This window comes from Salarias fasciatus, chromosome 7 (genome assembly GCF_902148845.1).
Source record: "Salarias fasciatus chromosome 7, fSalaFa1.1, whole genome shotgun sequence".
Classification (NCBI taxonomy): domain Eukaryota; kingdom Metazoa; phylum Chordata; class Actinopteri; order Blenniiformes; family Blenniidae; genus Salarias; species Salarias fasciatus.
The window spans coordinates 14,997,447-15,013,406 of record NC_043751.1 but is presented as its reverse complement, the minus strand read 5'-3'; the positions used below and the strand labels follow the sequence as shown (position 1 = coordinate 15,013,406).

The 15,960-nt window shown below is 41.7% G+C and overlaps 1 protein-coding gene across 1 annotated transcript in view; it reads left to right on the top strand.

Annotated features, from left to right (window-relative positions):
• The window catches only part of ces2b (carboxylesterase 2b), a 34,846-nt gene that overhangs the window by 17,461 nt on the left and 1,425 nt on the right, over positions 1 to 15,960 (top strand). The window contains exons 18-25 of the mRNA XM_030096536.1: positions 83 to 187; positions 257 to 355; positions 432 to 575; positions 685 to 762; positions 892 to 1,039; positions 1,138 to 1,287; positions 1,364 to 1,436; positions 1,804 to 1,885. Coding sequence (XP_029952396.1) covers positions 83 to 187; positions 257 to 355; positions 432 to 575; positions 685 to 762; positions 892 to 1,039; positions 1,138 to 1,287; positions 1,364 to 1,436; positions 1,804 to 1,885 — 879 coding nt within the window. The remainder of the gene's footprint in view (positions 1 to 82; positions 188 to 256; positions 356 to 431; positions 576 to 684; positions 763 to 891; positions 1,040 to 1,137; positions 1,288 to 1,363; positions 1,437 to 1,803; positions 1,886 to 15,960) is intronic.

The window sequence follows — 15,960 nt, the reverse complement described above, 5'->3', positions numbered from 1 at the left end:
GTATAAAACAACAAAGTGTCTGCACTTGCTGATTTCCAAACTGTTCTGCGTGAATTCTCTTTATATTTTCTGTCGTAAACAGCTCCTCTCACCGTTGTCTGATGGCCTTTTCCACCGAGCCATCGCTGAGAGCGGCACGGCTGCCATGGATTCACTTGTGTCAGATGACCCTCTCCCAATGGCAAAGGTTCAGTATCTGTGGAGTGTTTCTGTTGTGTTTCTATTGTGTGCCCTAACCCTTCCTCTCTGTCTGCAGGTCATCGCAAATCTGAGTGGCTGTAGCCTTGAAAGCACAGAGAAGTTTGGTGAATGCATAAGACACCTCGACATTGATCCCATCATCACTATTGCAGAGGTACGCCACTGTATGCACAACCGAGGTCTTCCGCACAAATATTAGATGTTTTGTTCAACTTTTGTGTTTTGTCCAGGATCCAACAGTGAGGTATATTATCAATGTTGACGGACACTTCCTGAGAAAACCTGTGGATGAACTGTTCCGCAATCATGAACTCCAAACTGTACCATTCATGACTGGTGTTACTAACGATGAGTGTGGATTTCTACTTCCTTCTGTAAGTTGTAACAGGTTGTTGAGAATTGTGCAAATAGATTAATGACCACAGTAAAAAAAATTCTTTTTTTTGCATGCGAAAATTTCAATTATCTGTTTTTTTCCTCTAGTTCTTTCTTCCTTCCAACTGGACTGAAGGAGTAGACCAGGAGCAAATTGTGAACGTGATGTCCATATTCTTCCCTGGTGTAAGGCAGATACAACTTGATGATGCATTTTTCCTTTTTCTGAAAACGTACAGCTTGGGAGGAATAAAAAAAAGACTTAACAATGTGGAAATTTCTCTTGCTTCAATAAAATTCTCAATTTTTTTTCAGGAGAGAGCTGCAGTTGCTCTTAAACAGTCGCTCAAGGAATATATTGGAACTGGAGAAGATCGGATCAGAAACAGAGATGGCTTCATTGAGATGTTTGGAGATATGATTTTTAACATTCCAGTTGTCAAAACTGTTAATGCTCACCGAGGTATGTTTTGCAACACTTTACTTTTTAAGACCAATACTTGCTGTATGCACAATGTCACTCTTTGGGGAAAAAAGTCACACTTTTATGTTTACTTTCAGATGCTGGTGCTGCTGTTTATTTGTATGAGTCTCAACACCCTCCTAAAGTGCTGAGGGACAAAAGGCCGAGCTTTGTGAAAAGTGACCATGGAGATGAGATCGTGATGGTCTTGGGATTATGCTTTACAACTACTCATATTAAATTACAAGGTAAAAAGATTGTAAAAATGATTTTTTTTCGGGATGCAGAATGTTTCACCATCTTGTATTATTCATATCGTTACAGTTGAATGCCCTGAAGAAGATGAACAGCTGAGCAGAACCTTCATGAGCTACTGGGCCAACTTTGCCCGGACAGGGTAGGAATTGCTGCCCGTAATCTTTACATCCAAAAATATGCAAAAAAAAAAAATATGGCTATGAAATGAAATGCTGCAAAGACACAATGCTTTCAATATTAAAATGCAAAGTGAAGTAGTTTCGCAGATCTTTTGCTTTAGATTCTAGAGGGTGTCATTTTATGGCCATCTGTTTGGAACAACATCATCCATTATGCCTGCTTTATTATTTTATTTGAACAAAATTATGTAAAAAAAACAACCCAGAACAAATCAGATGTCTTTGTGATTGTATCTTATATAATAGAGAAGTTGGATCCCTGAAAGTTTTGTCACAGTACTGTACATCAGTGATGCTTTTTCATAACCAGTGCTCTTGTTTCTGTAGGTCTCCTAACGGGGACGGAGTGGCTCACTGGCCAAAGTATGGTGCAGAAGAGCAGTATCTGGCCATTGGTGTGAAGGAGCAGGTGGTTGCAGATCACCTGAAGAAGGATCGATTTTTCTTCATGACTCGGATCCTTCCAGAGAAGATCAAACAATTTCAGGAGAAAACTGAGCACAGTGAGCTGTAGAACAGCAACATTGTCTTTTTCTGTTCTGTCAGTTCTTAATTCTAATGAACAAAAAATGTTTTGAAGAACAATGAGACATTTGTAAGATTAGCTACAGACATAAGTTCATCAGTTAAAAATGTTGAACATTATTTTGTACCTTTGTTGAGCATAAAATGTTTTTAATCTGGATTGTCATTAAATGAACATAAAGTTTCATTGTTTGTATTTTCTCCACTGTGTTGTTCACTGATGACACTTAGCATTCACTCTGACCTGAAAAATGAGAAATGCACCATCAGTGCTGTGAAACAGGTTAACCCTGGTCAACTGATAGTCACAAAGAGAGCAGAGGTTGTAGCCTACTGACAGAAGCATGGAGAAGATTGGTGATAGCGTGAGAATCCTCGATACAGACACTTGTGGATCTTGTGCAGGTGAGATAGTCTTGCAATACTGATATAGACTGCATTGAGATAATTGAAAGTAACAGATAAAAACCAACCAACCACTCTCTTTCCTCACACACAAAACACTGTGTGTTTGCCATTTGACTAAATAGTATACATTTTCACTTCCATAGTGGTTTTGATTGAGGAATGTGTCCCGTTGGCTGCATTATTTCAGGACATTCTTCATAGTTTGTGTAGGATGAGGATTAGGATTGAACATGTTGAAATACAGTCATGAAATGTTGTTTGGCATCCAATCCAGTAGTGCGATGTGTAGATCTACATGTTCTGTGGGTAAATATGGATATAGAATAGATTTCTACCCAGCCTTCTTGGAGTCCCTGGGAGGGGTGCTGGACAGTGCTCCAACTGGGGACTCCATTGTTCTGCTGGGGGACTTCAACACCCACATGATCGGTGACGGTGAGACTGGAGGGGGTTGATTGGGACGCACTGCCTTCCTGATCTGAACCCAAGTGGTGTTCCGTCATTGGACTTCTGTGCTAGCCACAGCTTGTCCATAACAAACACCATGTTCGAGCACAGCGGTCTCCACAAGTGCACTTGGCACCAGGACACCCTAAGTCGGAGGTGATGACTGACTTTGTTGTTGTGTCATCTGACCTCCGACTGTGTGTCTTGGACACTCGGGTGAAGAGAGGAGCAGAGCTGTCAACTGATCACCACCTGGTGGTGAGTTGGATTCGCTGGTGGAGGAGGAAACCGGACAGACTTGGCAGGCCCAAATGTGTAGTAAGGGTCTGTTGGGAACATCTGGCAGAAGCCTCTGTCAGCAGGGTTTTCAACCACCGAAATTGGTGGTGGACACTGGAAATAAGGGCTGCCGTTAAGCTGAAGGAGTCCTACTGGGTCTTGTTGGCTCATGGGACTCCTGAAGCAGCTGACAGGTACTGGCAGGCCAAGCGAACTACAGCCCGTGTGGTTGTGGAGGCAAAACCTCAGGTCTGGGAGGAGTTCCGGGGGGCCCATGGAGGAGGACTATCGGTCGACTGGGGCTGTGGTGATGGCATGACCTGTGGGTCTATTGACTCTGTGTGTCAATTAGTGCTGATCAATGCTGGGAGGAAGTGAAGTTTTCATGTGCCTCAGCACTAGTCTTTCAAAGCATTTCATCACAGTTGAATTAAGAGTTAACAGGTTTGTCACATGCACATATAGACAGATATACCATCCAGAAGTTAAAAAAATAAGATAAAAATAAATATATACACTACTGGTCAAAAGTTTTAGAACATCCCAATTTTTCCAGTGTTTTTACTGAAAATTATGCCGTTTAATGTCTCATTGCACCCAGACATCAAAGCATAGTACAAATAAGCAATTGGAGTCAAAAAAGAAATTATGGAATCAATTTATGGACCAAAATGTTTTCTAAACTGTTGACTCATTAAAGTAGTCACCTTTGGCAGATATAACAGATGAACACACACGTGGCATTCTTTCTACAATAGAACTCAAATATTCTTCAGAAAGTTCTTCCCATGTCTGTTGCAGAAGTTCCCATAAATGTGTGGCACTTGTGGGTTGCTTTGCTTTCACTCTTCTGTCCATTTCATCCCAAACCAGCTCAGTGGGGTTTAAGTCTGGAGACTGTGCTGGCCACTCCATGTTTTCAAGTATACCGGCTTCTTCTTTTTTCGCAAGATAGCTCTGGCATAGCTTGGATTTATGTTTTGGGTCATTATCTTGCTGTAAGATGAACCCCTGACCAACTAGACGCAAACCAGAGGGTATTGCATGGCGCTGCAGGATGCTGTGGTAGCCGTTTTGGTTGAGGGTGCCTCTCACTCTGAACAAGTCACCGACCCTGGATCCAGCAAAACAACCCCAGACTATCACACTTCCTCCTCCATGTTTGACAGTTGAAGCCACACACTGTGGAAACATCCTTTCACCTACTCTACGCCATACAAAGATCCTGCGTGATGAACCGAAGATTTCAAATTTTAATTCATCAGTCCATAATACCTTTTTCCAGTCTTCAATAGTCCAATGGCAGTGTTTCTTGGCCCAGGCAAGCCTTTTTGTCTTATTCTGACGTCTTAGCAGTGGTTTTCTTGCTGCAACTCATCCAGTCAAACCCGCAGCTCGAAGTGTTCTCTTCACAGTCGAAACAGAGACTTGCTTACTACGACCACTATTAAGCTGTGCTTGAAGCTGTTGTCCTGTGAGCCGCCTAACACGCAAACTGTTGACTCTCTGAAACTTGTCCTTTGATTCAGTTGTGGCTTTGGGTGTGCCAGACCTCTTCCTGTCAAAGTTTGCCCCAGTTTCTGACTTTCTTTTGATGGTGAAGGAGACTGTACTCACTGACACCTTGACTTTCTTTGCCATTTCTCTGTAGGAAAGACCTACATTTTTCAGTATTATGATGGTCTGTCTCTCTTCAACTGTTAATTGCCTTTTTCTTGCCATTCCTGTAACAACACACTGCTTCCTGCAGTACAATACTGTTGAACTGATGCTCACGAGGGTATGGTACCACATTGTGTTCAAACACTGCTTTTATGCTGACAGAGGGGCTTGTTAGTAATCAAGCAAACTTGGAACACCTGTAGGAATTAGTAGCACCAGCTTTTTAAGGCTTGGTCACCCTCCGTTGCTGCAGGACCGCTATCAATTTTTAACCCATTTTGTGTTATTGTTCTGAAATGTACTCTGTTTTTCAGTTTTGGGTAACCTTACTTTTTATTTTACCCTCTGGTAGTTCACCACTTACTGTCCGTTGTATCATTTCAAGCTACTGATTGGACTTGAGTGACTTGAATTGCAGTAAATAACTGGAAAGATTGGGGTGTTCTAAAACTTTTCACCGGTAGTGTATGTATATATATATATATATATATATATATATAATTTCTTATTTTAGATTTAAGAAATGTTAAAGGTGCATTAAGGAGTTTTACAACCTTAAAAATACTTATTTTCCACCATAAATATGTTACACATTTTTAATGATGTGTACAATGTGCCCTGACATATTCATTACAAGTACCTCTAACAGCGCTAAATTGTCACTTAAAAGTTGCAGTGCCGGTCCGGCACCAGCATTTTTTTGGGGAGAATTTGAAAGGAATGACGTAATGCGTGCTCCTGCTCGTTAGGTTTCATTTTGTCCGCCATTACTCCGCCAGATGCTTAGTGAGCAACAACTGAGCAGTATCTTCCAGAAAGTAAGAAAAGACTGGCTTCTAGCACTGCCACAGCTCCAGCACAGACTCCACCAGGTAAAGGAAACTTAAATCTTACTTGAGCGCTGCTAAACGAGCGAACACGGAGTTCTCCTCTTCCGTGCACGCTAAGCTGCATTACGCCCAAGGCCTGCAGGGGGCACTGTTTCGCATAAAACGTGCAAACTCCTCAATGCACCTTTAAAGGGACTTAAAGCAATACTCCACCCAAAAAACGATTTGGCCTCATTTTCTACTCACCCTCATGCTGAGAAACACTCTGGAGCACTTTTTTGACGATTCAAATGCAGTTGGAGATGTTTGGGGATTTTCGTGGTCAACAAACAGGGACCGACAGAGCCCGACAGAAAAAATGGTCCATAAAATCCACAAAACGTTCCCATTTTCCTTCATACTGCTCGTCCGCTGTAATCCAAGTGTCCTGAGCGCGTAACGTCCATAATTAATTCTTAACGAGGTCATTTAGTACATTTTAAGAGCCCAAACAGGGCGCTCTCATACAGATCCATTGCATGTCTGCGCGCGCACCCTGAACTACGGAAGCCGCGGCAGACCAAGCAACACGCTTGTGCCCTTTCAGCAGGACACCGAATTCAAAGCTTTAAAACAGTAGCCAATCACTTTTGTGATTGTCCACAGCTCGGTCACTCACAGCAGAATATAAACAGCGGAACTTCTTCTACGCTTGCAATTTAGAAAAGTAGTCGCTGAAAGCGCGCAAGCATCTGGCTTGGTCTGCCGCGGCTTCCGTAGTTCAGGGTGCGCGCGCAGACATGCAATGGAGCTGTATGAGAGTGCCCTGTTTGGGCTCTTAAAATGTACTAAATGACCTCGTTAAGAATTAATTATGGACGTTACGCGCTCAGGACACTTGGATTACAGCGGACGAGCAGTATGAAGGAAAATGGGAACGTTTTGTGGATTTTATGGACCATTTTTTCTGTCGGGCTCTGTCGGTCCCTGTTTGTTGACAACGAAAATCCCCAAACATCTCCAACTGCATTTGAAACGTCAAAAAAGTGCTCCAGAGTGTTTCTCAGCATGAGGGTGAGTAGAAAATGAGGCCAAATCGTTTTTTGGGTGGAGTATTCCTTTAAGGCAACTTTACAAAATTTACCTCAGTGCTGCCGCGATAGGCACTGTGGGTAACTGCAGCCACCAGCCAAGGCGGCACGGGAGCGCGCACAAACACTTTACAGACTGTCCGTCTTCACAGCACTGCACCAGGGATGCTAATGCTGTTTACTATGTCGCGGTTTCCTGCAAAACCACAGTGCATATTATATATAAACAAGCACCATGTCAAGCGACGAAGTGAGTAACAGACAACCAGTTAGACTAAGGCCCTCCACACACTACAGGATAATCGGGCCGAATTTTGCCCCGATCCTCTCCTCCCGATCGAGGCCGACAGGGTCCGATTGTCGGGAGTATGCAAATGAGTTCGGGTCCGATCTTCGTGTAGTGTGCGGTGTGTTCCGAGAGATTTTTTCCGGTCGGAGCCTCTCGGGAGGCATCGGAAGGGGAGATCGGAGATAATGAACATGTTCAATATTTCCGATCGCAAATCTTGTAGTGTGTGGTGCGCTCCGAGAGGCGCCGATCAGCTCTGAGTAGAGCTGTCCACACCCTCGAAATAAAGCTCTCTGATTGGATGAACAGCTCCGTCTCACCAAGGTGCCGCTGATTAAAAACATCCACTCACAGCTGTCAGAGCTGGATGATGAATATATGTCTGTGAAATATATTCACTATATGACAGTGAAACAGAAAAGCCAGAGCTCTAAACTCAGCCGTGCAGAAAGTGATGGTTAATCCTGTCGCTCCTGGATGAACTGGATCCTCCATTCAGACCCAAACTCCGATCTAATATCTGCATCTCCGCCAGTCCTGCAATAATCCCAATGTTTTAATTAATCTCCGTTATTAACCATCACGGAAGAATGGGGAAGAAAAAAATAATAATAAAAGAAAAAAAAACTTTCCACTGATTCCGTGCCCTCAGAGACAGAGCGGACTATAATGAAACTTTCCTAATCAACGTATTTTTACTCTGATTTAAACTATCAAATCTGTGGACATAAAGAATGATTTAAGATATTTGATGATTTAAAAAAGATTTAAAAAAGTAGCTTTTATTTGACACTGTCTGCTAATAACTTTATTCTACTGCTGCACTCGGGACTCAAAAGTAAAAAAAAACAAAAACAAAACACACAAACAGATTAGCTAATAAGCTGAATTATTATTAAATGTAAATTATAATAAAATGATCTGAAACTATGTTTCCCTCTTCTGTACTGGAACATTTAAATTTTCTAACAAGGTGCTGACAGTCCGTGCTCCGTGCGCACGGCGGGTGGGGGTCTGCACTGAAGGAGCGATACCAATGTGAATGAATGAACTGAGGGAACGAATGAGTTCTCCACTTATTATTGAAAGTGGAGATGAATGTAAAAACAGCAATGAAGGGAAACAGCACAAAGTCACGTCGGACGACGTGAGATTTGGAGGAGTGAGGAGCCGATTCTCGGCTGAAGAATCTGCTAGTGTGTGTTCTGCTCCAGAGTGACACCACATACTAGACGACCAGGAGAGGAAGATTGGTTACGATCTGTCCTCTGCTGTCTTGTAGTGTGTGGTGTCTGAATCGGGGAAGATTGAAAAAATCCTGTAGTGTGTGGCGGGCTTAAACTATCTGTATTCTCGACCACGGACATCCAGGGAACTGAGCACATTCAGGTATGCGCCGTCCTTAGCAACCAGTGCGAGGGGTCAAACAATCATGGACAGTGCTGCAAGCGGAGCGTTTGTGTGGAGCTTGTTCTTGCTCAGTATTTGTTATAGAGTGAGAGACATAGATATATAAAACGATGGTGAAGAATTGTTGTGTGTTCAACTGCACCAACAATGGAGCTCGACAGTCTCACTTGTCCTTTTACATGATACCAAGCGAGGCTACTGAACCAGAGAGGACGAGAAAGTGGCCGTTGGCTATAAACGGAGCCTCCAACCCTACCACCAGCAAAACACCGGGAAAACTGTGGCTACCGAAATCGGACTACACATATGTTTGTTCTGCACACTTTGTAACAGGTAAGAAAGGAAATTTTAGAGCTGCCATTTCCGTTTCCAGACTATATGGGTGGATGTGAGCTGAGCCTGTTAGCCTAGTATGCCAGACTGACTTTATGTATTACACACATATAAAGACATAAAGAGATACGTGTTTCCCCATGTAGTGTTATCTCTGCCCATGGAGAGACAGTCTGGTGTGCCAGGATATGAGCCTGTTCCTTTAAGCGTGGTAACAAATAAGCACTAGCAGGCGAGCTAACGCTAGCTTGTTAGCGTCCTCATTTTAATCAAACTGCGTTCGTCAAATAAAGTTTTTTAAATAGACACCTTTTATAGCAACATTTGTACTTACCAAGAGCTTTGATGAGGTAGTGGTACACATCTGGGTACCCCAAACTAGGCCATTGTTTTGGATTATTTAGCCAGGAACCAGCTGTGTACTTGTATGGACGCAAATCCAGCCCGACAATGTTAAGCTTTGCCTTATATCTTGCCAAAGCTTCGGGCTTTAGCCCATCCTGATACTGGTAAGCCATACCTGGCACCAGTGACCAATAATAAACTTGTGCTGCTACACAACAGAACGCTAAAAGTTACAATAAGGGCCAATCCCAATTCTACCCCTTACCCCTACCCCTTAGCCCTTAGCCCTACCCCTATCACTCTCCTACCCCTTTTAGGATAGGGCTGAGGGCTAGGGCTATCTTTGCAGCACTATGAATTGGGATACCCCTTGGCCCTTTAAGCCCCGCCGCACTCCTATAACAACAAAAAAATATGGATATTAGAAATGATAGAAATTACATTAGAAATTACTTTTATTTTTTTAAAAATGGTATTATTATTTACCTTATATTTCTTTTTGAGGTTCTCCCACTTTTTTGAAGCTTGCTGGACTGTAACTTCCCCTTCCAAGCCATTTTCTTTTATGAATTTCCTAAAGTAATACAGATATATTTATATAAACACGTTTTATTACTGACATATTATAGCTTAGACGAATAATATAATTTACTCCCAATGTGTTTTGGCGCTGTATTTTGATTTCAAAAACTTTTCTTCCTTTTTAACCTCTAAACCAGGGGTCCTGAAATACAAATCTTGAAGGTCCACATTTGCTTTTTATATACAAGCATGGGTCCGGACTTCAGCGCCCTGTGGGAGAGGGGGGGGGGGGGGGGGGGGGGGGGGGGGCGATACCGAGGACTGCCGAGAAGTGCGGTGCGACGGAGTGCGCTGGACACGCGCAGAGCGGCGCGGTGCAGAACGGTGCTCACACGGAACATGGAGCGTTTAAAGAAAGATTTTTTTTCTTTTTTTTTTTTCCATACATTTGCCCTGGGGCAGCAGCGAGGTATGCCGCGGTCCGGTCGTGGACCGCGGTCCGCTAATTGAGGAACCCGGCTCTAAACTGAATCAGCAGTCGGGTTTCATCGGGGGTCCCTGTGTCTAACATATTACGTTAAAAACATGATAAAGGATGACGTTAATTCAGTGATTAGTGCTCTTCATAAGTTACAAATTCACGATTGGAAACGGTGCTGCGCAGCGCTAAAACGTTAATCCATGACTGGGACACTGTCACGCTAGTTTATCTATAAATTCAGTGAAGCAAATACACTTTTTATAGCTTTTTAAATAGTATACAGAAAGCAATCTTACATTTGTGCGACTCCGTGGTGGGCGCCATGTTGTTTTTTTCTGGCCAATGTGAAACTCCGCCTACCCCTATAGAGAATAGGGAGCATCGATGCAAACTTCGCTGAAAGGGGTGAAATAGCCCTTCCCCTTACCCCTACCCCTATTCAAAAAGGAGAATTGGGATAGCCCTTAAGCCTCGTGAACGCGCATATCATAGGGGTAGGGGTAAGGGGTAGGGGTAAGGGGTAGAATTGGGATTGGCCCTAACTGTGCAAGCTCTTACGGTCGCTACGGTCCCTTCCACGTTGTTTGCCCCTCCGGCCTGGGAACAAAGGAAGATCACGTGGCGCGTGACGTCACGCCGATGTTTGAGTCCGTGGCATGTCCACGGCGGCCATGTTCTTCCTGTTCAAGAGCTGTCCAAATGCTTTGAAATTATGCTTTGAAATTACCGTATTTGATATTTAAAAAAACCAATTAAAAACCCTGTTTATTTGCCTGATTATTCATCATAGCTATAATATTTCATTAAAATAGGAAAAACTGAATGAGCCTAGAGCTCAGAGACATAATGAAGTTAATGAAATACAGAATTTGTGCTATTTTACTGTGAACAGTGGAAAACATGCCTCAACCAGCCCCCTCTGTCGCTGGGACTCATGGGAAATGTAGTTCGAATAAATCACTGCGCTTTTATATCACCGTTTTTCTTCTCAATTTAAAGGTTTTATGAAGGAGTTCAGCAGCGTGTGCTTATTCCGATCAGGACTGGAGCTGCTCACTGTGGTGTTTTAAAGCTTTAAACAAGTCAGACAACAAAGTCACATCCTGACAAAACTACACGGAAGTCTGTGCGGAGCTAATCAGCAAGTTTTGATCACCTGTTGTGTTGAAACTTTCCGGGTTGGAGGTAATTCGAACGCGTCTGTCGGGTCGCGGAAAGTGGGCGTTGCAGCTTTTCCGCCACTATTTCTTCCCGTGTCCTCCTTTCAGACTCCTGTGGGGTTTTTGCGGTCGACAGGAGACCACCATGGAGCTCCGTGCAACGCAAACTTTCTGCCTTCTGCTGTCTCTTTTATTTGCGAGTGTTGCTGCAGATCTCCATTGTAAGTAAAGGAGAGATAAATGTTTTCTTTTAACATAACGGAAACAATTAGAAAACCTGTAATGTTGATGTAACTGTGCTTACTGTCTGAATAATGAGAATACGTGTTGTTTTTAAACATGCATGAAACATGAATGGACGTGATTTATTTCTCTTTTTTTATGAATGATTACTTGATCTTACCTATTGCCTCCATACTCAGTATGTCTAAAGGTGAATCAGGGTGTGTGTTGGTTACTAGAATTACTTTATTGATTTACTATATAGGTCAGTGGTGATAAATTTATAGAAATAATCTCAACATAACCCACAATAATGAGGAATTGTATTTTTAACAGTTGCATATTTTCTATTGGTCAGCTGTATTAATGTTCTGTTGAAGTTCAACATCTGACAAAGTTTTATTCTCCTGACAGCGCCTGAGGTCCACACAGAGCTCGGCAGCCTGAAAGGTCAGTATGTGACTGTGAAGGGGACAGAGGCGGGGGTCCATGCCTTCCTGGGTGTCCCATTCGCAAAGCCACCTGTGGGTCCTTCACTGAGGCTGGCTGCACCTCAGCCTGTGGAGGGATGGAAGGGAGTGAGAGACGCCACCAAGCAGCCAGCCATGTAAGATGCGTGCTTCAGTTTTTGCACTCCATGTTTGCAGGGCTATTGACACTTTTCATGTTTTCTGTAGAAGAGGATTAGGGTCACCTTAGAAATAATTCCATGCTGACTTCATTTTCATGCCTTTTGCTCATAATTGTCAATATTATGATGATTTATAAGTCTTCATTGTTAAGGGAAAGAGGTCAGCATTATTTATATGAGACACTTACAGGTGTACTTGATTGTCTTCTGGGGATGTCAAGATTCTGATAGAAAAATTCCTTTTCAGATGTATTCAGAGCAGAGAAACTGTTCTGGAAGTGCTTGAGAAAATGGGTGGGCTGTTGGCAGAAGTTCCAGAAGTTTCAGAGGACTGTCTTTACCTCAACATTTACACTCCTGCACAGAGACCTCCGAACGCAAAGCTTCCAGTAAGAACCTTTTCCTGAACTTTCACACAGATTTTTAGCTCTGGAGGAGTTTGGAGCGCGTTTCCATGGTTGCAACATATATAAAATAGCATCAAATTCCAACTGGTTTACATCTCAAAAATCAGTTTTTACTCAATATTTTCAATCATATCTGAGCTGCATCAAACTATAATTTTTGGAATGATTAGTGATTTTTTTTTTTTACCAATTAAATTAACCAATTAAATAATTTGAACAGTTTATTTTATTTGCTCCAAAATAATTATTGTAGTGGCAGTTTAATAAGGAGCAGTTTAATAAATCTGTAATTTGATTTTCATGTTAATATGTTGAATTAAGAATTCATCTTGTGTGTTAAGATACTGACAGAAATGTGTAGTTGCTCTTTAAAGTTTTTTATGCAGAGACAGTTTTTTTTTGTTTACTGCTGTGCTTCCGGGTTGGTCTGCCCGTGCTAGAGTGTGAGAGGAGCATACAGTTTTCTTACCTGCTGCGTTTCTGCAAAAGATACAATTAGTGTATTAGCCAGCCACTTTTCCTGTTTGTGGAACTAATTTTGGAACCAAAAATAAATGGAAAGTTTATATTTTTTACTTCATCTTGTACGGAGTGGATTTATTGGATCGAGGCTGGATTAATTGAACACTGCCTGTGGAAGTATCTTTTTGCTGAAGACACCCAGCATAAGTGATATCATTCTCTCACAGACATAAACCTCTACAATTATCAAATACCACAATTAAATGGTTTATTCACATTTACCATTTATTGAAAGCCAGTCATAGTGTTTCGGGACATTGATCAATTTTGTTACTTGTAATACCGGTAATTTTTAAATTACAATAAACCAACAGTTTATTTCATTTCTTTATCCAAAAATAACAATCAAAAACCACAACACAGCATTAAAAAAGTCAAGTGTTGTAAAACAAATTCTGCATTACTTAGGAAGAAAAAATATCCCAATTTACCTTTTAACATTCATGTTTGTTTTAAGTCCAAGATAAGTTTTGTAAGTGTACAGGCTCTGTCATAATCTCATGTAAGCTTTGTCCCTCAATATTTCATGTAGTTAATATTCATCAGTGAGATGCTTTCTGAAAGTTCTGCAGACATTCAGCAGGTGTATTTACGTTTGTTTTTCATAGTGGAGAAAGTCTTCTTAACTTTCCTGCCTCATCGTGAAAGACACACACAGAACAAATTACAATAAAAAAAAAAAAAAAAAAAATTAAAGTGCCATATTTTTATGTGTTGTAATTGTGTATCCATATTGAAATAAAATCTTTTTGCTCCCTGACAGTGTTCTGTCACGATACCAGAGCAACAGCTGTGGAAATCCCATCATGTTGACCAGATATAAACACTTGAAAAATATAAGCATATTTAGAAAATCAACCTTAAATGAGTAACGTGACAACTAACAAACACAGCTTGATGCATCGGATATATCCTACTCCGACCAGGAGCAAAACATAATCAGGACTTGTGGTGCTTTTTTGTTCTAGAGTGTTTGATTTTGTGTGTTAATGTATCGACTCACATTATGCTAATCAGCATATTTTCATAAATGGTGATGTTAACCACCCAACCCAACACTAATAACATCTTTACTGTAGCTGAGTATAAATAAAGTATTTCATCATGTGAAATGTACTTAAGTGAGATAATAATGTTTCATTGTGACTTTTCCAGGTCATGGTCTGGATCCATGGTGGAGGCCTTAACTTCGGGTCTGCCTCCACGTATGACGGCTCTGCTCTTGCTGCTTACCAGGACATGGTTGTGGTTCTGGTCCAGTACCGTTTGGGAGTCTTGGGCTTTCTCAGGTAAACCAACTCAAACCAGCAGCAGTGGATATTGTTCTGAGTAACTTGTTAACATGAAATCAAAGAAAGTTTACAAGACTGAATGAAACCTGTCAGACTCTGACTTTGTGTTTTATCCAGTACTGGAGATGAGCATTTGGCTGGAAACTATGGCCTGTTGGACCAGGTAGAAGCCTTGAAGTGGATCCAGCAGCATATTCACAACTTTGGAGGAAACCCGGATTTGGTTACAATATTTGGAGAGTCTGCTGGTGGAGTGAGCGTCTCCCTCCTGGTATGTGATCACAGGATAAAACACCTGATGTTTCTATAAACAATCACAATGTGTTCATTTTCAATTTGGGTCAATTTAAATAATGGGTTTGGGGACAGTAGCAGGTGGCCACATCAACCTGTTCTACATGGATGACATGAAGCTGTATGGCAAAGATAGGTGAGAAATTAACTTCCTGATCCACACCAACAGAGTCTACAGCACTGACATAGAGAGGTCTTCCGGGTTTGAAGTGTGTTCAGCTGTTATTAAAGATTTGCTTTTCTTGTGTTGCAAATCCAAATATGTACCTTTTTGTGGATAAAGGTTAAAAAAATCATTAAATCTGTGCACTTATTTCATTTCAAGGCAACTCTGTAGAAATACTTGTAATATTTTCATATTTCAATATTTTCTGTCATGAACAGCTCCTCTCACCGTTGTCTGATGGCCTTTTCCACCGAGCCATTGCTCAGAGCGGCACGGCTGCCATGGATTCGCTTGTGTCAAACAATCCCCTACCAGTGACGAAGGTTCAGTATCTGTGAGCTCTTTCTGTTGTGTGCACAAATTTTCTGATACGGCAGAAAATTGCAGCATAATGTTCTCTGTGCACAGGTTGTTGCAAATTTGACTGGCTGTAGCTTGGAGACCACAAAGAAGTTTAGCGAATGCATGAGACACCTTGACATTGATCCCATCATCGCTCTTGCAGAGGTAAACCACTGTGTGCTCAATATACAAGACTTCTGTATGTGTGGTTGATTATTAACCTACCTGATGATAGACATAAGTTTTAACTTTCAACTGTAACATTTTGTCTAGGATCGAACACTGACAGCTTCTGTCACTGTTGACGGACACTTCTTGAGAAAACCTGTGGATGAGCTGTTCCACAAACATGAACTCCAAACTGTACCATTCATGACTGGTGTTACTAACGACGAGGGCGGATATGCTCTTCCTTCTGTAAGTTAAGGAGAATTGTTCAAATATCCAAATGTCCATTTAGAAGATGTTCTTGCGTTGTGCATCCTAAAAGTTCATTTATGTTGGGGTTTTTCTGTAGTACCTCGCTCCTTCAGACTGGACTGAGGGAATAGACCGGGAGCTGTTTGTGAACCTGATGTCCATTTTTCTCCCTGATGTAAGACAGATAAAGCTTGATTACGCAATTTTCCTTTTCTTGAACATGTATGACCTTGAAGGAATACCAAAAAAACTTCTTATCAACAGTGAGAAAATTAGTCTTGCATTAAAAGAAGCCTTTCCTTTTTTTTTTTTTTTTCCATTAGAAAAATGCAGTTTTACAAGAACTGCTGACAGAGGAATATATTGGAACTGGAGAAGATCGAGTGAAAAATAGAGATGGTCTCACCAATTTGCTCGGAGACCTGAT